The sequence below is a fragment of the Panthera tigris genome, chromosome A2 (assembly GCF_018350195.1).
Source record: "Panthera tigris isolate Pti1 chromosome A2, P.tigris_Pti1_mat1.1, whole genome shotgun sequence".
Classification (NCBI taxonomy): Eukaryota; Metazoa; Chordata; class Mammalia; order Carnivora; family Felidae; genus Panthera; species Panthera tigris.
In genome coordinates, this window is record NC_056661.1 from 30077795 (window position 1) to 30104263 (window position 26469).

At 43.8% G+C, this 26469-nt stretch overlaps 1 protein-coding gene across 15 annotated transcripts in view; it reads right to left on the bottom strand.

Annotated features, from left to right (window-relative positions):
- CADPS (calcium dependent secretion activator) overlaps positions 1-26469 on the bottom strand; it is a 475617-nt gene that overhangs the window by 189409 nt on the left and 259739 nt on the right. For all 15 annotated transcript variants that reach the window (XM_042979336.1, XM_042979338.1, XM_042979339.1 and 12 more), the window contains one exon: positions 4610-4721. In XM_042979336.1, the coding sequence (XP_042835270.1) occupies positions 4610-4721 (112 nt within the window). The remainder of the gene's footprint in view (positions 1-4609; positions 4722-26469) is intronic.

Below are 26469 nucleotides of genomic sequence, written 5' to 3' on the forward strand. Positions count from 1 at the left end.
CCTGACCCTTTTCCTGGCTGATCCTCTCCAAGCTTCAGCCTGTACATCCTTCCCTACCTCCGTATCCACTTGACCTGACCCCAGGAAGGCATCCCTGACCCTCAAACTGGATTGCGTCCCCTAGCTATGCACTTCCCAGGTGTTCTTCCTCTAGCAGAGCACTTACCACATTGCTGTATAATTTCTGGTTTGTTTTTTTTAATGTCTATTTATTTTTGAGAGAGAGAGAGAGAGATCATGAGTGGAGAAGGGGCAGAGAGAGAGAGGGAGACACAGAATCTGAAGCAGGCTCCAGGCTCCGAGCTGTCAGCACAGAGCGCAACGCAGGGCTCGAACTCACGAACCGTGAGATCATGACCTGAGTCGAAGTCAGATGCTCAACCGACTGAGCCACCCAGGCGCCCCTATAATTTCTGTTTTTTTTAGATCTATATCCCTTATGTTCTTTTGAAGTTAAAGATTTTTGCCTGTCATTAGTCCTGTTTGCTCTCTGCATGCCACAAATGATGGGACACCATGGGCTCACAATCATATCCAGTGAATGGAAGTTTGGTAATATTACAGGGTTGGCAAGGGTGTAGAGAAACCCTCACTTTTGCCTTTTGTGGACGTATCAATTGGCGTATACTCTTTAAGGGACAATTTGGTAGAATCTGTCAAAATTCAGATTTCATTCAGCAAAATATTTTCTGAGAAACCATCCTACACATATACACACATATGCGCAAAGAAATAAATTCAAGGTTATTCACGGAAGCATTGCTTATACAGCCAAAGACTGGAAATAATCTAAGTATGTTATGATACATCTATACCTGGAATATTACACAGCTATGAAACAGGAAGCAAGTCAGTATGGGCTGACGTGAACTAATCTCTAAATACACTGATATTTCAAGCAAAATACAAAACAGTATGTATACAGTAATTTCCTGCTGTTCATTCATTCATTTGTTCTTTCTTTTTTAGAGGGATATGTACACATATGCTTGCATATGCTATGCTTATACAGGCATAGAACACTAGGGGAAGAATACACAATAAATTGAAAACAAGGCTTTTCCCTGGAGAAGATACTAGGGCAAGGTGGGAACAATCACTCATTGTCACTATTATCCATTAACTTCTTTTTTACAATGCATGAATTTTTTTTTTCAATTAAAAAGGTCGATGAAAGTAAAACATAATGAATACGGCACAAACTAAATGTTGTTGAATGAACGAATGTAGCACTGGGATTTCAAATGTGGCTGTGTCCTGCTAAGCTTGGGAGCAATTAGAGCATAGAAACACTCCCCCAGGGGTACAAGGAATTGCTTCACTTAAAAAAAGAAAGCAGTCATCACCAGCTGCAGCCTGTGGAGGTGCTTCCAGAGGAGGGCGCCCCAGCCGGCACATGGACCTGGCAGGCCAGTTCCACGGCAACTGTTAGAAAGTGTCTCCGGTAGGAAGAGTCAATTCATATCTAGGGGAACATCTATGGGGCTGGAGAAGAGAATGAGTTCTTAAGAAATGAATAACTACAGGGTTGTGGCAAGCTCGTGGCATTTGTCATAGCAGCAGAGCCCAGGATTTTATTTCTGCACAGGGACAAATGTGATACAGTGGGAATGGTCCTGGAGATGAGTCAACATCATTCCTGGCAAGTTACTTACCTCCTCTGGGCCCCAGCGGACTCATCCGTACAAGATGAGTAATAACTCATCAGGGTTATTATACAGCATCGGTGAGAGACCGCAGAGCCTTGGGGCAGTGCCCTGGCCACTGGCAAATGTACAGGGCATGGGAACCAACCAACTGGGTGGGTCTAGGGAAGCTTCCTGCCTTCTGTGGGAATCTGTTTTCTCTTCTATAAAACAAAAGGTTTGACTAGCCCAGTGGGTTTAACTTTTCTGAGTGGAAACAGCTTTGAGAAATTGGTGAATGCTTTGGACTGGCAAGTCCAGAAAAATGTACATATGCCCCCTCGCTACCTCAACATTTGCAAACAATTTCATGGGGTTCCTGGATTCCAGGGAACCTTCTGTGGACTCAAGTTGAGCATTCCTGGACTTGTCTCTCTGAATACTAATATTCTGGTCTAAATGCTAGTAATATGATTCCAGGTCAGCTGTATAGATGAAAGCCAGATTAAGGAAGCGGGCAAAAAAGGAAGAAAAAAGAAAGCACACTTAATGTATTCTCGCTGGCATTGTTAGAAGTGTGTGCCTGTGCGCTGGTCTCGAGGTGTTCTCTCATTTTTCCATAGATGACACATCAGAGGGTTAGAGAGGTTGAAAGTTTTAGCTGAAGTCATACAGTTTTCAGAAGGGATTATGTAATCAACTAGTACGAAATGAAATGTACTGGGAGTCTCTGTGCTGGCCTCTGGGTATATAGGGTAGTGAACAAAATAGTTTAGGCTTCTATGCCCATGGGGTTTTCATCATCCAGTAGGGGAGACAGAAGCCGACATTTCTGTAAATTCTTCTCTCTTTCTCTCCTTGGCGAGAAGTTTAGTAGAGAGAGGGCTGAGGCAGTGAATGAAGGAAGATGGGCAGTCAGGAAAAGTCTCTTAGGAGGAGAAGGCATTGATGCAAGGAAGGAGGCAGCCTTTTGAAGAGCTGTGGACAGTGGGGAGAGCGTTCCACTCAGGGAGAAAGCCCTCTGATGCAGGGAAGAATGGTTTATATAGCAGACTGAAATTTGGCCAATGAAGCTGGGACATAGTGGATAAGAGGAAAGGTAGTCACAACTGAGGCCGAGGAAGTAGGCAGAAGCCCGATCACATGAATCCTTGTAGGCTATACTACAGAGTTCAGATTTTTCTTATAAGCAGTATGGGGTGACGGAAGCATTTTAAGCTAGCAAATCTAACTTACGTCCTGAAAATACAGGCTGTTTGGTGTAGAGTCAATAACTGAGAAGTAAGAAGCAATGTCTCTATTATCTCAGGGGTGCTCAAAGGGATTGGTGCCACCCTTTGGGATGTTTCAGAAATTTGGGGGACGTTTTTGGTTGACAAAACTGTGCTGGGCTCTGTTGGCATTGAATGGGCGGGGCCTGGGGATTCGACATGCCATACGATGAATGAGATATTCCTCCCCAGGGAGGAATTGTCCTGAATCTTGCCTAACTTCTAAATATTCCCACTGGATACGAATGGAGGTGGAAAAGCCTGTCTATAATTAATTGAGTCCAGATCTTAAATCTTTTGTTTACATATTCTTAAAAAGAAAACCAGAGGCCCAAAGTGGTGTCACTTAGGCCTTATTCCCAAACCGGTGCTCAGTACGTAATCTACCTGCAGTTCCAACCTCCCCCAGAAATGTAGGCCTAACATGTCAGTCAGGAATTTTCCAATCAGCACCCATGCGTCTGCCCTCTCCACCCTCATGCAAAGAAAGATGGGGTAATTTGCGAGATAAGACCCCTCACTTTCACCCTGAAGGAAAGCCACCTTGTCAAAAACAATCCTTTTCTTTTGCTAATAATTTTCTTGCCCCATTGGCACATCTCTTTGGAGCCCCCTCTACTTGCAGACGGGATGGAATGCTGCCTTATCCACGAATCATTACCAATGAGAACTTTAATCTTTACTCAGTTGAATTTCTGTAATTTGGAACAATATACACTCAAAGTAATTTTGGCACTTTTCCAGGGAAACCGAGGAAACTTTGTTTCCTTGGTTGATGGTTTCAGGAAATCAGTTCACTGATATGTAAGTTGTTCAGCTTCCACCCTCCACAGCAGATTTTGTGACTGTCACCTGCCTAGTGATTCTCCATATGGGAACAAGGAAAGCATTCCTTCTGTAGGTCTTCTAGTGCAATGGTGCCTGAATTGCTACATTTTTGAAATTATTTTATTATTATTATTTTTAAGATATTATTTTAAATAATCTCTACACCCCATGTGGGGTTCGAACTTACAACCCTGAGATCAAGAGTCACATGCTCTACCAGCTGAGCCAGCCAGGCACCCTGAAGTTATTTTATTATTAATTCCCTTTTATTTCTCTTTTATATTATATTATGTCACTGTATTGATTTTTAAATTGTCAGGTGGTTAGATTGTTAAATTGTCTGAGGGGCGCCTGGGTGGCTCAGTCCGTTGAGCATCTGACTTCGGCTCAGGTCATGATCTCACAGCTGGTGAGTTCAAGCCCCATGTCGGCTCTGTGCTGACAGCTCAGAGCCTGGATCCCGCTTTGGATTCTGTGTCTTCCTCTGTCTCTGTTCCTCCCCCACTTGCACTCTGTCTCGCTCTCTCTCAAAAATAAAGACAGACTAAAAAAGAGAAAAAATTAAAAGTAAATAAATAAATAGTCTGAAAGTTTCACTTCAAGACAGAAGGGACATTACAAATCTCTGCTCTAACGGGTGTCTGGGTCTGAGGGTGTTGAGAACCCCTGCTCTGTCTTCTACAATGTGCCCTCCTGGTAGCCCAGATTTAAAGAGGGGAAACTGAGGCTCGGAGAGGTTGAGGGACTGGCCCAGGATCACAAAACCAATGGAGAGTGGGGCCCGGGACTCAAACCTGAAACCAAACCTTTCAGGACTTGGCAGTGCTATCCCATGGGACCGGGGGACACAGCTCTCTGGAGCAACGCGTGATGGGGAGCGCTTACCCGTCCGAGCTCCTTGTCCTCCAAGGCCAGGACCCCTGTGCTCTCTGTGAACAGCTTCACCTTCACAGCGGGCAGTGCATGAGTTGTCGAGAAGTCGCCCTGGGTGCCCCAGCTGCAGAAAGAATTAGAGAGGTCAGTGCGGAGACCTCTGCCTTGACAATGCTACACTCAGCTGCCTTCTTCCTGCGTAGGGGGAATGCAGGGTTAACCCGAGGCAGCACTGGCTGTCGCATCCCCCCTCCCCCTCACCTCTGCTCCAAAGCTGCCAGAGCGACAAAAAGTGTTAATTAACTTGTTAGGCAAATGCAAGACAGATGCTCAGAAAGTTGCCACCGGTCTTCACAGAGCTCTACAAGGAATCACTTGGAATTAGCATGAAATCGAGTTGTGGAGAACTTTTCCCATGCATTTGCAGATACTCACAAACTATTTCAGGGTAACCACTAACACTTCCTTATATCCTTTGAATCCCCAGTTCTTGGAAACAGTCCTTGAATTTGAGACCAGGCTTCATTTGGACAAAGCCAACACCTGACTTTAAAATGGGGGGAGATGGGGGACCCCATTTCTTCTGGCATTCAAAGATGAGTTGTATAGAGGGATGGATGAAGCTCGAAGAGGAGCGGAAGGTAGAAGTGGGAAATGACCTTTCTCACTGGTCTGTGGGAATCTGAGTCTTAAGATCTCTTCAGAGGAGAGCCTGGCTTACCTAGCGTCTGGGTAGGGTGCCAGACTGGGCTGACAGGAGCTGCTGATGGACCCTCAGATGTGGCCTTTCCATGTACTCCTCACTGTTCTCACAGAGCCACACCATCCATTCTGCACCTGAAATCACTGCGATCTTCCAGAAGTGTTCACTGGATTGCACTGAGCGCCTGCCCTAAAGCCTTCTGTGGCACCTATTCCATTGCACTCAGGGTGCAATCCAGACCTCGGGGTGCAGCCTCCCACTCATCTGCTCCAGGGTCATGGGCCTCCGGATGGCACCACCTCAGGGCTGTGGCAGGCATGGTTCCCTCTGTTGGCAATGGCTTCCCCCCACCTGGCTACCTCTTCAGAGCTCTGCTTCAAAAACACTTGCCCAGAGAACACATCCCTCGGTCTCCCAGTCTAAATTTGGTCCAGAGTTAAGCTCTCTGGGAGATACTGTTTAATTTTCTGTCCTAGCAATCACTGGACTGGTAATTATTTATTTTTGTGCAATTGTTCAATAGCTGAATCTTCTGGGTGTTTGTTGGCTTATATGCATACCTTCTACTTAGCATAGTACTTACACATAGAAGACACCTAAGAAATATTTGTTGAAAGAATAGGTGATGCCAATTATACACTCTTTTACAGAACTAGAAGACAGGAATAGATACAGTTTTGCATAGAGATTTTTTTCACTTTGCCTTATATGATGGCCAATTTCCATAATGGAGAAGATTCATTAAAATATTATTACTGTTAAGTTTATTTATGCCTTTTGCGAGAAAAGAGAAAGAGAGAGTGCACACATGTGAGCAGGGGAGGGGCAGAGAGAGAGGAGAGAGAGAATCCCAAGCAGGCTCCCAGCTGTCAGCACAGAGCCCGATGCAGGGCTCAATCTCACAAACCGTGAGATCATGATCTGAGCCAAAATCAACAGTCGAAGGCTTATGCAACTGAGCCACTCAGGAGTGCCTAAAATATTATTTTTTAATGACTCTGTAATATAACACCTTTTAGATATGTCATAATTTATTTATTTAGCCAATGTTCTGCTATTGACACTGGGCTAGACATTACTTTTTTATTTCATCTTTGATTATTTCCTTGGCATAGAGAGCTAGATGGGTGTAAGGGATGCTCCTCTTAGAATGTTCCAGAATTGTGCTCATCGACCAACACTTTCAAGTCTTGGGACACCGATTCCCAAAACGCTTTCCCCAAAAGTGGCAACCATCCTCCCACCGTCCGGGAATGAGTGCAAATCGCAGTGCCTCTTGCCTTCATGGGGCCCCTATTCACTTCTTCTTCTGGCTTACTTTGTCATTGCTGTTTTCATGGGTACTCCTTTGACTAATAGCAGCCTTGAATATTTTACTCAGTGGTGGTTGTTTGTATTTCTTCTTTTGTTTATGATGGGAATGCCTTCTAGTCTCCATGTTGCACTCAAATAAATCCTGTTAACTCAAGGACATGAGGAATCTAGAGAAAGCAGACAAGACAGCGCCAGAAAAATGGAAGTCAAGGGGAACCCAGATGGAGACCCAAGGGCACAAAAGTCACTGAGGAAGCACACTAGTCACGACAGAGAAAGGGAGAAGACATGTGAAAGGAGAGGCGACAGAACAAGAGGCAACAGGTTGCAAACACAACAGTGCAATGTTAGATGTACAGAGAGAAGTTCTGAATTTTGGTCATCAGCTGCGGCAAGCAATCTCCTAAGACAGGGAAGGCATGTACTAGCAAAGGCAACACGACAGGGCATAGGGTTTTGAATTAGACACCCTTAGTTCAAATCCTGGTTAATCACGTATGAACTGGAGGACTTGGGGCAAGTCATGAATGTCCCTGAACCTCAGTGTGCTCAGCTATAAAATAGCCTCATTTCACAGAGTAGTTAAATAGTAAAGATAAATAAAAGTAGGGGTGCCTGGGTGGCTCATTTGGTTAAGCGCCCGACTCTTGGTTTTGGCTCAGGTCATGATCTCATGGTTCATGGGCGTGAGGACTGCATTGGGTTCTGCAGTGATAGCAAGGGTTCTACTTGGGATTTTTTTCTCTCCCTTTCTCTCTGCCCCTCCCCTGCTCACACATGTTCATTCTCTCTCTCTCTGTCTCTCTCTCTGAAAAAAAAAAAAACTAAAAAAAAGATAAATAAAAGTAAGGATTAAAAAAAAAAAAGTAACTAGCAGGCTTGAAACAGCATGAGAACCCAACGATTTTGGCTACATTCCCTTCCCAATTAGGATATGTAAGATATATTCTAGTAACATGATGATCACTTTTGTGTTATCGATTCGACACATATTTATTAAGAATGTACTAAGTGTCCAACCCTGTGCTGGGCAAACAAGATAGACATTGACCTTCCTACTATACAAGGTAAGCAGTAAAACAGTTATCATCATCCCCATTTCACAGATGAGAAAACTGAGAGGAAACTCAAGATCTTGCCCATTTTATTCCAGTGAATTTTGACCAAGCTGGCTGGAACCCATATCTCTTATTTGCCATGTTATAGCTTTCACTGCTATTACTGTCATAATTATCAGTAACAAGCATTATTAATAATTAGCAATACTGGCAAAAAACACGATCACTAATTTATGATTTGTGCTTAATTGTCCTATAAATCTCTTTGGGCATTTATCATGATTGGTCACAGAGATGAAGAAGATTCCTCCTGGAAACCAAAAGAGTTCCTGGGATGAGATGCATTAATACCAAGCCACAGTGAGGCCTTGATCTCAGTGCCCCGGGGGTCCCACACACTCTATCCCTATGATACTGTTGCTGGGACTGGTTTGTAGGGCTTTTCTGGCCTGCTCAGCAGGCACTAAGTCAGTCGGCCTGAAACCCTGCAGCTATCCAAGGATGCTCAGCTCATTGAATGTTCAGCATGACTCAAAGTGTGGGACAGAGTGAGGCCTACAAGACCCTGTCAAGCTGGATGAATTCAAGCCGCTGGACGCTGCCTTGCCAGCCCAGTCCATTGGGACACTGAGTGGCTTTTCCTTCCCACCAGAGCTGTAGCTGTGCTTTTGGCTTCTTCCCACCATGACCCTTGGCTCACCTCAAGTTTTTAGGTCACTGCTGATTCCCAATTTACCCATCAGATTTCAAAATGGCAACCCAGCCCAGGGAGAAGGCCAAAAAGTCTCCAGTCTGATCAGGGTCGGCTATGCCATTTTCAAGGCCTGCGCAAAATGAAATGTTGGGCTTTCTACTCTAAAAGCAGGAGAAGGTGCCACTAAAGGTACTAAAAGATCAAGTATTTTCGTTTCTCAGAGGAGTTCTGCTCAGATGCATGCTCCATTGTCCCATCAAACTTCACCTAACAAACACAGGTTCGGAGACAAAACAGTGAAGAATGTCAAGACAGAAATGCAGAGCATTTAACCAAACATAGGTCTGAGCATGAGGCCTGTGCAGATGCATGGGTCACAGGCCCATGAATAAAGTTCTGAGTCCAATGACACCCAGTCTGACGACAGGCCATGCATTGATGAGAGGCCATGCAGTGGAGATCGGCTATCACTGGCACTGACGTGAACCTTCACCCCTCACTATAGTTTTTGGATTTTGTAAAAATGACTCCTGACTTGTTTTTGTAGATGCTTCCTATTTGAAGAAGACCAAGGGAGATTTAGTTATAAGCACCCTTCCCTCTCCCTTTCCCTTTTTTCCAAAGTCATGGAAATGTCCACTTTTTGTCTTTTTCCAGCCACAGAGAGGCCTGAATATCTTTACAACAAAAAGCTAACATTTATTCAGAGATTACTATGTGCTAAGCCCAAATTCTTCTCTTAAAGGTGTTATTTGGTCATACACACATTTTATTCTTTTAAGTTGTCTTAGCCATCTTGTGAAATGCTTATAATTATTACTCTCACAGTTAGAGATAGTAAACTCAGACTCAGACCAGCTATAATGTGTCCAGGATCACACACAGGGAGCAAATGGCCATCTGACTCCACAACCCAGACTCAATGATGGCGCCATATTGCCTCCCTTCCCCGTTCCACCATCTTGTTGCTCTGTGTCTTGATCCAGTGAAATCAGTTACCTTTGTAACTCAAAGGAAGAGTTCTGTTTCAAGATTGACGGGGCCCTAGGCCACTGCGGCTTCTCAGTTTAGATTTATTTCACATGTTCAATATACTTCACAGAGTACTACCTAACCGATAGACAAATTAGCCAGCAGTGGAAGCATCAAAAGCCTTGGCCTTTGGGTGGGTCCACACATCATTAAATGAATCTCTTTCTTATTGTTGCATTCTTCCCTGCTCATTTCTTTTGCTTTGCTGTGCACTGACTGTGGTTATTAAGATGAATGCGTCTTCTTAAACGTTTCCCAGAACGGAAACACAATTGCACTTTGATTTGAAAAGACCAGAGGCTGATAAAATGTATTGCAAGCAGTAGCTGGGGAGGTTAGGTTAACTAACTTCTCACTGAACACAAGGCAGATGAAGGAAAGTGGGTGACTTATCCCTCTGTTGTGACCCCATCATATCTGCCACTATAATCACACTGTGTGGCTAGCTCACAAAAAAGCTAAAAATAGGCACCAATTAGCAAATGCTTAAAGTCTGCCAGGCCCTGGGCTGAGTGCTTTTCATAGATTATCTCATTTAATCCTTCTGATTGCTCTTTGAGATGTACTCTGTTATTATCCCCACTTTATAAATGGAGAAACTAGGACTTGGGGAGGTCAAGTAACTAGTCCAGGGTTTTGGGCTAACACAGAGCCACACTCCAAACTCAGAGTTTCTGACTCCAGGGCCCACGCATGAAACCAGAGAGCTTCACTGCCTCTCAGTAACTCATAGCACAGTATTACAGTGTAGTTCAACTATCCGTGTGTGTACCTGTCTTTCTCTCTAGACGATAAACACCTTGGGGGGCAGGGAACATGGCATGATTTTTTTTAATCTCTTGTACCAAGCACAGGGCCGGGCACACAAAAAATACTTATTTAATGACTAGGAGGAAGTGATCAATTCAGAATAACCGTGTCACCAAATTCAGGGGATTGTGGAGATGCGATGTTTGAGATACCCAAGGGTATGACTGCCTCCTTTAAGCAAAACTGAGAGCTTTGTCTCCTTGGAGATTAGATGATTTTTAGGAGCCCACCAGCTCTCCCAAGTGTACATTGTGGCTGGCAGCATGCGGTGGAGACCCAGCATATGCGACAGGTAGGACAGCACTCTGAGGAGCAAGGTGTACATCCTTCAAGGCCAAGGATGGTTAACTCATGAGGCCAATGCCTGGAAGCAACGTCAATGCCCATTGTTATAATGCTGGAAAGGGCCACAGGTTACAAAATGAACTGTTGTTGCCACTTATGGTCTTTTTAGCCATAAACACACAAGCGTACACTATAGAATGCAACTACTCAGAGTGATACCTCCAAATACACAGCAATGTGTATTGAGACAAGTGAGTCCACTTCAAACCAAGTGCCTTTTCCAAGAGGATGGGGCTAAATATTTGAACGGTCCAGCTGACTAACCTATATGCCCTATGTGGCATCGGGTGAAGCTCTGACTTCCCCCGCTGTCAGGATCATACCTCTAATCAGCCCTTCATTTCTCCCTTCATTTAGAAAGCACTTCCTGAATGTCTACCATGTGCAAGTTACTGTGTTGGGATCTGTTGTGGATCCAAAGGTGAATGAGATATCAGTACCTATGGATATCGTATTTTACCTGCAGTGTCACATGCAGAAATGATCACACTAACTAGATGTGAATTTGAGCCTTGATTTTCACATCTTTAAGATATCTTTAAGTTAAAGATAAGTTAAGATAAAGATAAGTTATCTTTAAGAATAACACTGACCCCAGAGGATTGATGGAAGAATAAGTAGGAAATGAGCTATTGCGTATACACTGTTCAATTCAATACCCAGAACATGGAAAACACTAAAATAATATGTCTTCCATTTTAGGATTATGGACCAGGTGTTGGCAAACTATGTTCCATGGGCCAAGTCAAGCTGAATATCTGCTTATGTATGGCTGATGAGCTAAGAATGGTTTTTACATGTTTAAATGACTGAAAATAATCAAAAGAAGAAGAATATTTCGTGACACATGGACATTACACGAAATTTAAATTTTAATGCCTGTCAATAAAGTTTTATTAGGACACACTTACGTTCACCCCTTTACACATCGCCTATGCTGCTTTTGCGCTTCAAAGGCAGAGTTGAGTAGTTACGACAGAGACCATCTGGCCAACAAGCCTAAATTATTTACTTTCTGGTCCTTTGTTTTTTTTTTTTTTTTTTTTTTTTTTTAAATTTTTTTTTTCAACATTTTTTATTTATTTTTGGGACAGAGAGAGACAGAGCATGAACGGGGGAGGGGCAGAGAGAGAGGGAGACACAGAATCGGAAACAGGCTCCAGGCTCCGAGCCATCAGCCCAGAGCCTGACGCGGGGCTCGAACTCACGGACCGCGAGATCGTGACCTGGCTGAAGTCGGACGCTTAACCGACTGCGCCACCCAGGCGCCCCACTTTCTGGTCCTTTGTAGAAAAAGCATGCTGACCCCCGATAGACACAGTTAAATCGCTGGCTCGATCTAATGGGAAGACTTTTATTTTCGTTAGCAGATCCGAAGGAAGTAAGCTCACTAGAGCACATCCATGAATATCAACTGTAAACACGCACTTACAAGGACAGCTCAGCCCATGGTGATTCGATTTGCTGCTCTAAATTCTTCCTGGAGCTCTCACCAGCACTCTTGGTGTACTAGAAGATTGGGGATTGTGTCTCATAGCATTTCAGACACGTGGTGCCCAAATGCTCCTTGCAGATCTACTGGAGCTGGCTGACTCATTTGGTCACACTACATCATTATTAATATCAAATAATGAACATGAGTAGCAGATAATTCATATTTGGGGGATGGAGATGACTTTTAAAGTCACAGCACATTATTTCTCCAAACCTGTGCCACAATGCCATGGCTTTGAAAGTAAGCACTTTGATCTGGGGGAGAAAATAAGGGAGAGGAATACGCTCGGGTGGAGGGAAGGAGAACTCTACTGCAAAGCAACCTTCTACTGTGTGTTTGGAGAGCATCTGCTTCATTGCAGTCACATCTCTGTTTACTATTTAAAGCCTCTTATTTGCGGAAGCCTCCTCAGACCATATGTTATCAACAAATGTTGCTAATCAAATACACACAGTAATTTTCATTAGAATTTCCTCCACCCTACCCCCCCCCATGAACAAAAAACAACATTTGCCACAAAGGGAATATACCTCCCAAAATGACAGTAAACATCCACTGCAAACCTTTGACAACAGAGTGATATTTACGAATGCATATGTGAATAAGCCAAGACAACACATCCACTTTAGGCAAATAAGGACCCTTGGAGAATTGGATTTTGTGCAGGTTGGTCTTGGGGGATGATGTCACTAGTTGCCATGGCAATGCTCAGCATAAGGCCATAATTCATGCCATGCAGACTGGATTTGCATTTACTCAAGGTATATGGCTCATGTGAGCTGGGTGTTAAATTGGTGTGGTTCTTAAAAATTAACTGTGAGCTTTAACAAGGGAGAATTGTCATTTCAGGGAACGAAAGTGCCTTGGTCCTGTTGCTAAGAGGGAAAGTTAATAATTGCCTGGAGACAACTGCATTAACATCTTCTGGCCTGCCTTTCAGGCAGACGGCATGATATTCCATGCCAAGTGAATCAATTGTGCCATCGCAGTGTGTCTCATGCAAACTAATTGATAGGATGTGATTCGGGGCCTTTCATGTACCAGAAAAGCTAAACTACCTCTTATCTACATAAACGAAGCATTTGCTTTGTAGAAACTGGGTTGTCTGCGAGGCGGAGAGATGTAGGCTCTGGTTCGCCTACTTGACATTTCCACTGGAAAGTCTCCTCTCCAGGAATCTGAAATCAAATATATCCAAACCTCAGCTTTAGCTTTCTTCCCTCACATCTGTGCCTCTAAGACTTCCCCAGCTTAGCCAAAGCAACTGCCAGACGGCCAGACATCATTCTTCTTTTCTCCTCTTCACCCCATGTCCATTTTGTCACCAGATTTTTCATACCTCTTACATTGATCACACATTGCTACAGAGGAAAATAAATCAAAAAAGGGAGGTTGGAAGTGCCAGAAAGAGGGTGGGCCAGTGGGGTATTAGCAGATGTGATGGAAGCAGAGGCTTGGAATGTGCTTGAGTGGTTGGGCTTACTCTCCAGGGCCTCTGTCATCACCATGAGCAGAGCTCACCCCAGGTAGCTGTTTTCACTCCAACTTGCATCCAAGATGCAGGGAAAGGGCGTGAACCCAGCCCACGGTGAGGAGCCAAGACTAATCAGACCCACGTCTTGAAGCAGAGCCACCCAGGCGAGCCTGGCACGAATTAGCCAACCCAGTAATTTGCAGATGAGTGGATGAAATAAATGACTATGGTTTTACGTCATTGAGTTTTGAGACAGTTTGTTACATAGCAATAGCCAACTGATACAGTGCCTTTATTTGGTACTTAATCACGTCATCCTGGTTCTACTCTACGTCCTAAAGTTTGGTCTGGAGTCATCAGGTAGAATAGCATATCCTGGAGAACCCAGACACAACTTATAGTCCTTTCATACTATTAAAAAATCTATTGCAGTCACTCAAAAACACCTGCTGAGTGACGTTGCTGCCTTGGAAAAATAGTTCCCAGCTCATACATATGTCCTCAGAAAGCAGCCTCCCTGTTTGCCAGTCTCTCCACAGTATGAGAACTGGACTGAGGCCTGATTGTGCTGATTAAGGCTGCCAAAAGCACTGTCCAGGTTCCTCTAATGAGCAAGAATGTCAACACCTCCCAAGACCAAGGCAGGCAGCCAATGTCTCTCAAACCACTTGCGGTCAAGTGCTCCCAGGGGAAGCCCTCGCCACATCAAAGGTGCCCCCGATTGAGCCTCCCACATGGAAAGCAATGACCATGAAGACAACCTCAGCAGCACTTGAGTGCCCCCAGTATTTGTGGCTCTGATTGAGTTGGCCCCCAAGCTGGGGGGGAGCACACAGAGGCAGCACTTGGGGGGTTCAGTCATGACCATTCAGAGGTTTGGCTGCCCTCCATGCAGCCAGCCCCATCCTGTGAGACCTCCCAGTTGCCTTTGATGGAGGGGATTATGGGAACTGTTGTTGGTTTTGCTTTCATGGGCTGGGTTCCCATCATCCCACAGAGAAGGATCCCTGAGGACACTGTTGTAAGCCATGCTTGTCTTTTCCCCTGGGACTGCCTTGTGGATTTGTTCTTTTTTTTTTTTTTTTTACCCCTCTGTTTAACATTTATGAGAAACCACTGGGAGTGGTCATGAATGCCAGGAGTCTCAAAGGGAAATGGTGAATGGGCCAGCTGGCTAAATGCCCTTCAGTACAGACTGAGGTCTGAAAGCATTGGGGAAGTTGCTCTTGAAGCCAAATGCATGGCATCGGCCCCATGTGGAGCCAGAGAGTTGTCCTTCAGAAATGACAAATCTGAGTTGTAGAGAACTATCACCACTACTCAAGCGGATCATGGTATATGACACCATCTCAGTAGAGTGAAAATACCGCCTGTGTTCCCAGTCAAACCTGGCTCTCCTTGCCTTGGCCAGCAGGGTCCTCCACAAGGCCTTGCTATTCTTACTTTGGGACTCCCACCCAAACAATGTTAAACATGCTGAAGGGACTCCAAACCACCTTGTAAAAAATGTACAAAAACCTGGATGAAATTGAATTGAATCGCAATCGACTAGGAGACGTAGGTTAAATTTAAGAGACATTTAATCCAAGATTATTTTTGATTTTGCAGTTTTCTTTAAGAGTAAATACATTTTCTCGTGAGGTTTAGATAGTTTCCTAGGCTCTTGAAAAATATTGAGCTAGGCACTGTACCTACTGGAATCTAGCAAATAAGATGACTGCCAGGCTAGATATCTTGGGCCCAGATGTTATCTAACATCTCATGACTGACATCGGTTTTCACTCTGAAATAAGAAATGTGAAGGCTCAGTGATTGACTGGAACCAAAATGAACTCTAATTTCCTTTACTTCCAACTTGCGTATGTTCCTAATAAAATAAGTTTCACGCCCTTTGCCCCAGTAAAGTAAGTGCACAGGTATCATGCCATACACTTCCGCCTGTAAGGTCCGCATGTTCCCGTTGTCTCAGTGCTAGGGAGACATAAACTTACAAGAGAGTGCTCAACACCCCGTGCCTGGAATACCCAAGGCAAAGGCCCATCCTTCAGCTCTGGACTAAGTTTTCTCACATGCTAAGGATTTGACAGTAACAAAACTTGCTTCCTTTAGCCCCCTGGGTAGATAATGGTTGTAAAAACCTTTTAGTGCTTCTAAGGCCCTTACAAAAGTTAGTTATCTGCTCACAGTGGAGACTTTGTGGTTTGGTGTTTTTTTGTTTTGTTTGTTTTTTTGTCCCATCAGCATGCCTGCTCACTTCCTGCACCTTCCCTTCCTTGTTTAGAGAGGTGTGCAAGGCATACAATAAAATCAGCTTGGAACTCGTCAGATTCTGAGTGCCCCTCGATTCCTGCTGTTCTTGTGAGGTACTCAGTATTGCTTTTTATGGTTTCCACCTCATTTAGGCTCAGTGCTTGGAAAGTCAAGTGGCAGAAAAGAAAGCCAGGTGCCCCTTGTGAGAAACTCTGAAGATACCGTGGTTAGAAATGTGGGCCCCTCTACAGTAGTATGGAATGGTTTGAATCTTGGCTCCTTCCCTGAGGAGTTGTGTGATTGTAGGCAAGAGGCATAGCCTCTCTGAGCCTCCGTTTCCTCATCTGTAGGCTGGAGATAAGCAAAATTTATTTAGATAGCTAAATAAAAGTTAGCTGCTGTTATGAACAGGGTGGGGTCCTAGAGGCGACAGGGGTTCAAAAGGAACTTTAGAAAGCCTAGTGGTTCAATTTGGGGGCTATCTCAAGTTTAACCATGACTGAACTTGTATGACTGAACTTCTAAAAAAGACCCTTTCTTTGGCATAGCCGGGTTGTAGGACCAACCACAGACCATTAAATTCTATGCATGTCGATGGACGTGTTTACAGAGGTTTATTAGCAGGATAACTATTTACAATCATTCAAATAGCAAGTGTAGTGTGATTACTTCTCTGGTTCTCCTCCCACCTCACTGGCCATACCTCCCCAGACCCCTTTGCTGCTTCTCCTCCTCTTCTCTCTAAACTTTATTACACCCAGGCCTCAGTCTGCAGACCTGTTCTCCGTCCACAGCAGTGGTTCTCAGTGGGGGCTATTTTGCTCCCCTCCTCTTCCCCCAGATACAGGTGGCAATGTCTGGAGACATTTTTTCACAGTCATGACTGTGGTTGGGGGGGGTGTGAACTGCCACTGGCATCTGGATAGGAGCCAGGGATGCCACACAACATCCTACAGTGAACAGGACAGTCCCCAGCAATGCAGAATTGGCCAGGTCAAAATGTCAAGAAGCTGAGGTTGAGAAATCCTGGTCTACGCTGACCACTCCAGTGGTGTCAGCGGGCGCTCCAACGTAACATGTTTAACACTCAACTTTTCATCTTCACCCAAAATCCAAATTGGTTATTCCTGGAGTCTTCCTCAGATCGGCAATTGGCAACTCCCTCCTTCCAACTGTTCTGGAGTCATCCATGACTCCGGCGAGTCTGTTGGTCCTATCTTCAAAGTATAGGCATAATCTGACCACTTCTCACTGCTCCACTGACCCCCTTGCACTGATGGTCCAAGTCATATTATTTCTCCCTTGGTTTATTCCAATAGCCTTCGGACTCATTTTCCTGCATTTTCTGTGGGTCCTGCATGCCCCCAGAAGCTGGAGTGGTCCTTTAATATGTAAATCAGCTATGATCACTCCTCTGCTCAAAACCCTCCTGACACTTCCCCATCTCAGTCAAAATAAGTGACAAAATCCTGATGATGTAAGTTGGATCTTCACTGCCTCTGACCTTGTCACTTTCATTGTTGTTCACTCAGTTCCAGCCACACCAGTCTCTTCATTGTTCTTTAAAAAATTCTAAACATACTTCCACCTGAGGGTCTTTGCACTTGAGGCTTCCTTTGTCTCAAATGCTCCTCGTCCAGTATTCTGCAGGAGTCAGTCTCTCAGCTTCTTCTAGGCTCTGCCCTTCTTTTGAACTCTCTCCTGACTGTCTTGAATAAAAGAGTATCCCCAGCAATCCTTAGTCTCCCTCCCTACTTTATTCTTCTCCTGAGCACTTACTGCCATCCAACATGTATTTTTCTCTTGTTCTTGTCTGTTTATTGACTGTGAAAAAGAAGCCAAGCTCTGTGAAGGCCACAGGCTTTTGTCTGCTTTTGTTCTCTGCGTATCTGTATCTAGACTATAACTGGCACATCACAGACATTTCATAAATATTTGTTGAATCAATAATCAATTTTGAGATGGTGATATTTGCGAGTTTTAACGTCAGAATAATTTTCATTCAATATAAATAGAATATTCCAAGTGTATTAGGCCAGTGGGGAATCTGTTCTTTGCCACTTCTATGTTGTGTAACCATGGGAGGCTACTTAAAGTCTTTGGGCCTCGGCTACCTCGCGTGAAAACTCACCAGAGTTTCAATTTCTAAGTTGTTCTGAGGTTAAATGAAATAAAGGCATATAAAGTATTTGGTATTGTGTCTATAATACACAAAGCATTGAAAAACTAGTAACAGGTGCAGTGGTGGTGATGGGGCCGTACGTGGGATTTTCTCCAGTCTGTACAGAAACCCACCAAGAATTCCCCCTGTAACTGCCCAGTTTCACAGACTCTTTCTGAATGTCCCCATCTGCCTCTTCCTTATCCATCCACAGCTAGAATTCTAGGCTAGGTCCAGGGTCCTCCAGGCTTCTGAGCCCTCTGATGCCACTTTTTTAATCCGAAGCAATTCAATAGATAAGGGACCTAAGTGCTGAAGGACAGTATTATATCTATAATGGAGATGGGTCAGTGGGTGCTAGGCAAATGACTTTTGCCCTGTGCTTGGTAGATGAGAGGCGGGAGCAATAATACAGAAGTGGGGACAATAGAAAATTGACGGGCAGCTTCCCTTGCTGATTTCTTTGAGTTTCCCAGTGCATGAGAGCAGGTTTATCGATTTAGCTTCAAAAGGGCTCCTTTGTTGTTGTCGATGTTGTTGTTTGTTGCTTTTTTTCATCTGTTCATTCATTCACAAATTTACCCACCTGCCCAATCTATGTTGAGCACCCTATGTGCCAGGTGCTGTTCTGAGCTCAGGGCAAAGCCCAATGAATAAGACAGAGAAGGTCGTTGTACTCATGAAGACAACTTAATCAATAAGCATGGTGATATCTGAAAACAATAGGACCTATGAATATAGTAGAATGGTTCGTGACCTAGAAAATGGCAGGGGCAGGGCTGTACTAGGTGCTTGGTCAAGGGACATCCTGTCTGAGGACGTGATGCTTGAGCTGAGACCAGAGAGGAGGAATCTCCATCAATGTGCTCAATTTCTCCTCTGTTCCCTCCTTTAGCAAAGTAAAGGGAGGACGGGGTTGGAGAATCACAGCTTCAAACCAACAGAAGGGAGGGACCTAAATTCTCAGTGTGCACTTTACCTCTGGCATCCAGCATCCTGAAAATATTCATTGGGTAGAAGAATGAGTCTGGTTGGATATCCACTCTCCCTTCCTCATTCCCTTTCTCTCTCTCTCTCTACCTGTCTCTCTCATGCTCTTTCTCAGTCTCCAGAGGTCCATGGGAGAAGATGTGAGCATGAGTTTACTTAGCAGATGTTATAAGAAAGGTCTCATGATGAAATCGGTTCAGAAAACACTGGCTAAAACAAAAACTGGTTCCTTTCTGCAGGATTTCTCGGAGCTTTTATTATGCTAATGTATATTCTGAATCTTTACGAGGGGTCCTAGCATACAACATTTCCCAAACTTATGTGACTATAGAAACTTTTTCCCAAAGAGGTTCATGAATGGCTAGAGGGTAGTGGTAATATCTTGAGAAACTGCACAAAACTGACCAATACACCAAGGAAATTCTTGCTGGCTAATAATGTCGTTCTGGATTACCAAGGTCATCTCCTACGAATGTTGGGGCCAGAATGTCCTCCTCTTGTCCTAGTATTGGTGTCCTGGTACAAACTAGTTATTACTATGTAGCAGAAAGTAATGAAACCACTTAAAAGGCTTTGTTAGAAAGACAGAAGGCAGGCCATTCAATGTGCTGTGGGTGATACTGCTGGTAGAAAAAGAGAAGATAAAGGAGAGACCTCTCTCTATTTTTTCTCCCAACTCTTCTCTCTCCTTCCTGCGTTAACACCAATCACCATGACCATGAGAGAACACCCTTTCCCTGCATCCTAACTCCCTACCTGCCACAGGGGCAGGGCTTGGGGGAAATCTCAAGTTGTTATATTCTACGCTGCACAATGCAACCATTTTAACTATTAATCACTACCATGGTCATCAGTTCAACCCCAGAGCTACCATTTACTGAGCACTTACTATGAGCCAGGCAATGTTCTGCATGCTTTCCACTATACTGTCTCACTTAATCCCTATAGTGATGCTGTGGGGGTGATGAGTAAGTCCTATTTCACAGATGAGGAAACTGAATCTTAGAAATATTAAATAACTTGACAAAAGTCACATGTTTGCTAAGTGGTACATGTGACTTCCTCTTCCTGATGTTTGAGTCCCATTCTTAGCCATTTTACTCTGATGACTTCATTGTAGGATCTCAGGTGGGGTCAACAGACCCTAGAGTGCTCCACACATGTGGGTAGGTGGGGAGGTGGGCAGGCAGTGGTCAGAAAACCAAGGTGAGCTGAGTTCCGTGAGCCCCTGCACCTTTCAACTTCTTCTCCAAAAGGTAAACTTTTGACTCCTCTTTGCAACATCAGTGTCTGAGCTATGATACAGAAATTCTCATAATTAAGAAGCACAGATCTCAAAAAGAACAGTAAAGACCACTACTTTAATGAGTGATCCTTGTTAATCATGTTGACGATTTCCTGAAGGTAAAGAGCCAAAGATCTGGCCGTTGTTTGTGAATGCTTTGTACCTCGGTAGGCATGAAGCTTAGCTCCTATTCCTCATCTCCATCACCTTCTCAGATCGGCATTTGTTGCCTGACCTTTGTATGCATTTCTGTTTGTGATCCCTTACAAGGAGTCTCTGGCAGAGGAGTAATGTAATGATTATTGTATATGTATGTGTGTAATGATGTAACAATTATGACGCAGCATTTAGGATGTGGAGCTCTGAAACCAGGCCCACCTGGGTTTTGTGTATCAGGTATTAATCTACACACAGATATGGCAGACCACTACCCAGCTATGGGATGCCGGGTAAGTCTTCCAACGCCTCTGAGCCTCAAATTGCTCATTTGCAAATGGAGAAATACTAATGGGTGTTGTGAAGATTCAATGAGATGATGAATGTTAAGGGCTTCGCATAGTGTCGGGCACCACTAAGAGTACGCAATAAATGTTGGTTGATGCGTAACCGAGGACAGTAACTGGTTGAGAATGTACCGAATAGATCGGAATAAGGAGAGGCCAGGGAGCATATTAGAGTTTAGATGGGACAAGATAAGGGTGGCAAAATCATAGGTTGGGGGGAGGGTGGATGAGATACTGAAATAGAGATTTCTAGGCTCTAGCCCATACTTACGGTGTAAGAATTTATAGAAAGAATAGCCTGTCTGGGAGTGTTGACTTATTTTTTTTTTTAAGTTTATTTATTTTGAAAGGGAGTGCTGAAGGGGCAGAGAGAGGGAGGGAGAGAGAGAGAGAGAGAGAGAGAGAGAGAATCACAAGCAGGGTCTGCCTCATCAGTGTGGAGCCCAATGCGGGGCTTGAACTCACAAACTGTGAGATCATGACCTGGGCTAACATCGAGGGTCAGGTGCTTAACCCACTGAGCCACCCAGGTGCCCCCAGGCCATGTGTATTTTAAATGATCTTCTTTAGTGATTCTGCCGCTTGGCTATGTTTGAGAACAACTGCAGACAGCCTACGGCAGACTGCTGGACAAAGGGCAAACAGGCCTACAGAAAGTACGTGGAGGGACTTTGATCGCCCAATCACAGATTTCCCCTCAATATTAGGTGGACCTCAAAGGGAGGAAAGAGTAATTACTCAGTTTCCTTGAGATAATGACCACAGGTAAACAGTCTTTTAAAGCTGGTGAGTTGATAATGAGCACACTGGAAACAGAGGCTCTTGGAACGGTGACTTTGTAAGAGTTACTACAATTGTGACTCTTGGTAGGAAGTTACAGCACGACTTTGCCACTCTCTAGCAAATAGTGATGATAATCACAAAGCTGTGACTGAATGCTTACTATGCATCATTATTCTAGGTGCTTTTACATGGAATATCTCATGAAGTAAACTAAGAACTACACCTGAGTTGAATGAACGTTGACTATCACGTGTCTCAGTTGGACGAGGACAGCCAACGTCAAGACGGTTTCATTGATGAAGCATGTCTAAGACACCAACTTGGCACTCCATTCCTAGAAAACAGATTTGGATGAAGAAAGAATGGTCTGCCTTAATGTGACTGTCTCACAATATTGTGGGAATATCAAGCAAGCAATAGATAGGAGGCCAACCTCAGAGAGAGAAGGAGAGGGAGAGGAGAAGGAAAAGAAAAAGAAAGAGAAAAAAAGGAGAAAAAGGAGGAGGGGGGGAGCATTGGTTTCTGAGTAAAATGTTGCAATGAGTAAATTTGTTGAAAGACAGAACTCAGGGACCATTAGTGTTTTAAATTCTCCCCTCATTGCCTTCAGATTTACATAAATAAGAACTTCATGGCCTTCTGAATACTGCCAATATTTTCACCTCCCTTTCCATGATGGAGGAGAGCAGAATGAATACTACACTCACTGCTTTTCAATTAAGCTCTAGCCTACATTGCCCCAAAGAAGTATATGTCTTTTTTCTCTGCCTACAGATGCCTTTCCTTCCTCCGACCTGGCTCTCCGTAGCTCAGGTTCTGGCAGTTCATTATGAGCACAATAAAATCACGTTTATTCCCTCCATCAATCATCCAAGAAAATTCACAGAACTGTGATCATTAATTTCATCAATTTAAGTGGGGAATGATAATTTCATTATCCATTATGATTGCTTGTAAATTTTTATGAATTATTTGCATCATTAAAAATTCAACACGTGCCCAACATGAAAATGTAGAGCTGCTTGGATCACACAGACTTTTGTTTTTCTTCTCCTTCTGTCTTATGTCAGGCACAATTATTGGTGATGTTTAGGGTGTTAAAACTTTCTCTTCTTCATAGAGGATGGCAAAAACAAAGCTATGTTCTGGGGCAGAGTGATAGAAAATGCCAAAAATATCAGATAAATGACACAAATGAGGGACTGATATACGATCTAGCCCTTCCTACAGCAGTGGTATTTGTAGGGCAGCTGAAATGTTTGGCATATATTCATACCTTACCATTAGGAGTTAGGTTACAAACTGATGGTCATACATAGGGACATTGGCTTTGTCAACGCTTTATTTGTAATAATGGATCATGTCACAGCATATCTTGCCTGTAATTACACATCTTTGCATATTGTCAATAACATTTATGCTTACTATGTTTACTGTGTCCTAGACACGATGCCTCGCACCGTATAACCATCATCTGCTTGAATCCTTGCAATGAACCTACAAGGTAGGTATGACTACTTCTATTTTACAGGTAAGGTGTCCTAGCGCCTCACCAAGAGTGAGGGCAGTTTTTGAATGTCTAATACCAAAGACAATTTATCATAAGATATGGTCTATCTATATATTGTTATTATGCCCACGATGCCCACGCTGTATTCAAATCATGAAGCATTTGAGCAACTTTAGCCACATATTTTTTACAAATAATTTTTATGAAAATGTCCCTTCAACCCTGTAAAAAGTCCTGTAGAAAAAGATAGGCATCTTACATTTTATGGTTTTATGGTACCCTGGCACCCTAGGAAAAGGTGTTATGATCAATCTCTCCACAAATATTAATTGATAATCTAGTCTCTGTCTACCACAATGTTAAGTTTTGAGGTGCTAAAAGGATATCTGGCTCCCATTTTCTGCCTTAGTTCATTTGAAGAACTGAGTAATTACCTGAACAATTAAGGAACTGCAAAGAACTAGACAGTTTAATATAGCTCAAGACATGTCCCAAGGCAGAATACAGTGAGCTAATAAATGAATGATAGAGGTAATGAACACTTCGGTTCAGGAGAGAATGAAATTGATGCGGTGGCAGTGATTCAGGAATCTGTCGTGGTGCATGTGTGTGTGGAGGGGACAACTAGAATGGATCCTAAAAATGGATAAAATCTGGATAGACAGAGAGAGTGAATTGGAGAGGGGAAGTTGAAAGCAATTGTTACTAAAAATCCTTCAGGGGGCGCCTGGATGGCTCAGGTGGTTAAGCATCTGACTCTTGGTTTTGGCTCAGGTCTTGATCTCACGGTCCTTGAGTTCAAGCCCCACATCGGGCTCTGCTGACAGTGTGGAGCCTGCTTGGGATTCTCTCTCTCTCTCCCTCCCTCTCTCTCTCTCTCTCGCAAAATAAATAAATAAACTTAAACAATCCTTCAGTATTGTCCTTCCTTCTCAGGATAAATTTCAAATTCTGTGTTCGTTTCTTCAATTAATAAATAGTTATCCAGCACCTACTGTGCTTAGAAACACTGCAGACATAGTCCCTGCTTTTATGAGCCCCCAGACTACTGGAGAAGCCCAAATGGAAGGAGGGCATGTATGGTATTTATGGAAGGGAAAGCAGAGGGGCTGAAGGATCACATAATGCGGGAGAGTATTTAATAAAGGGATAAGAGAGGGGAAGGCTGTTTAGTAACTCTGTAATAGCATCTAACACACATAGAGTCAGTTATTCACTTTCACAGGGAAGTGTTGGGAGTTATCAAGGATGATGATTCAGGCTGCTGGCTAAAGGGTAGAAATCTGTAGGTCTGGTATGATAAATGAGCTATCTCTGGGCAGGCAGAGTTGGTCCAGGGAACATTGGTGATGTAGGTGAAGCTCATAGACATCTGTTATTTTTGCCTGTTCAACATCTTTGCCCCTGCTTCTAGGTACAGCATTTCAACCCTTCTTGGGCACCATGCCTCCTTGACCTTGTTCATACAGTTCGGGTGAAGCTGACCCCAATCCTGAACTGAGACGTGGTCATTCCTGACATCGCATTTCCTAGGTTCTGATGACTAGTTCAGGGGAGGATACCTGACTCAATTGATTCAGTAAGAGTCAGCCATATGACTTTGGCTAAAACCATAGGGAAGGAGAAACATCTTCTGTTGGGGCCACTACACTCCCAGAATGGAACCCATGGACTCTTGGTAGCAGACAATCACCATAAGGTATTGGTAGCTCCCTTTCAGTTACATGGAATAAAGAAATCTTTTTTCAGTCTAATGTAGTGAGAATTAGGGTTCTGCTAACTGCCACAGAAGAAGGCATTAATAAAAGCAAAGCCCCATCTCTCTGTATTTCTTCACCTGCCTCCTCCTTTCCCATTTACACTTCCTTTATTCTACATATCTCTTCCTCTCAGATGCTTGCTGCCTCTTACTCAGAGCCTGACCTTTGACTCTTCCAATTACGTGGGCACTACTCCATTATTTGGACATTTCTTGAGAACTCCTCTTAATCAGACCTTACTTATCCTGAGTTCTACTCCTTCAGGTAGAAGGAGTTTCTTAATAGAAACTTAAGGTTCTTTTTTTTTTTTTAATTTTTAATTTTTTATTATTTAAAAAAAAATTTTTTTAAATTTATTTTTGAGACAGAGAGAGACAGAGCATGAGCAGGGGAGGGGCAGAGAGAGAGAGGGAGACACAGAATCGGAAGCAGGCTCCAGGCTCTGAACTGTCAGCACAGACCCCGACGCCGGGCTCGAACTCACGGAGTGTGAGATCATGACCTGAGCTGAAGTCGGGCGCTCAACCGACTGAGCCACCCAGGCGCCCCAGAAACTTCAGGCTCTTAATAAAGTGCCGACTAGTCTGAAAACTTTTATCTATTCACTGATAGATTATTGGCACCTCGTGCCCACGTGCTGTACTAGATACTTTGAGTATTAGATGGTAAAGGTCTCTGCTCTCATGGAGCTAGAATTCTAAATTAGTTACAACAATCTATGCTGACTTTGGTATCGATGACTAGGGATAGTCTAGCCCAGAGACTGCCGAAGGATGTCCTGTCGGCCAATGCCGGCCGGCTGCCTGGTTTTGTAGAGACAGTTGTACTGGGGCCCATCCCTGCTCATTTATCTGCACAGCATGTATGGAGGCTTTCACACCAGAAGAGCAGAGTTAAATAGTTGTGACAGAGACTGCATGGCTTGCAAAGCCAAATTATTTGCTATCTGGCCCTTTACAAAAAAGTTTGCTGACCCATGGTCTAACCTATGTGTCCTCACAAAGGTATGAGCAGCATAAATGGGATCCCAAGAGATCTGGTGTTTCAACTCAGTTCTTTCTAATGGTGGAGGGACATACAAGGTAAACTTGAATTCTCAAGAGAAATGCTACTCTGTAAGCATCACATTTATCCATAGTATTCCGATTTCAAACACCCTACACATTTTACATTCTACCCCGTCACATGGTTGTTCATTCAGTATAGAAATACCGTTTCAGATTTACTAACGCGTTGATATGACAAGAAGATGCCCCCTTTGAACCCTTGTGACTTTGCGCTCCACACATGTCCCAGCTTGAAACTCATGCTCTGCATTCAGAGTAATAGATCTTTAATGTGGGAATTTTCAAGTCATAGCTTAGAGGAGGGGGGTTTTCTCGAGCCCCACGTTCCCACTTCCCCCCATTAAGGAGATGACAACAATCAGGAAAGGTCAACGCATCTAGTTGATAATTGCTGCCAGCACCTGCCCCTCGTTCCTCTTTAGAATACTGGCAATTTACAAGGATGTGAAAATGTTTTTGGTGTGCTCTATTTTTAGGTTTTTCGAAGCATTACAATTTCCCTGACAAGAGGAGACATGTTTTATGTCCTTCCCCCTAGTGACCTCTCTTAGAGGTGCTTTGTTGGAGCCCATCAATACATTATTTGTGGACAGAGGCTGCTTAAGTATGCATCGCTTGGTCTGAGGTTACACTTACGG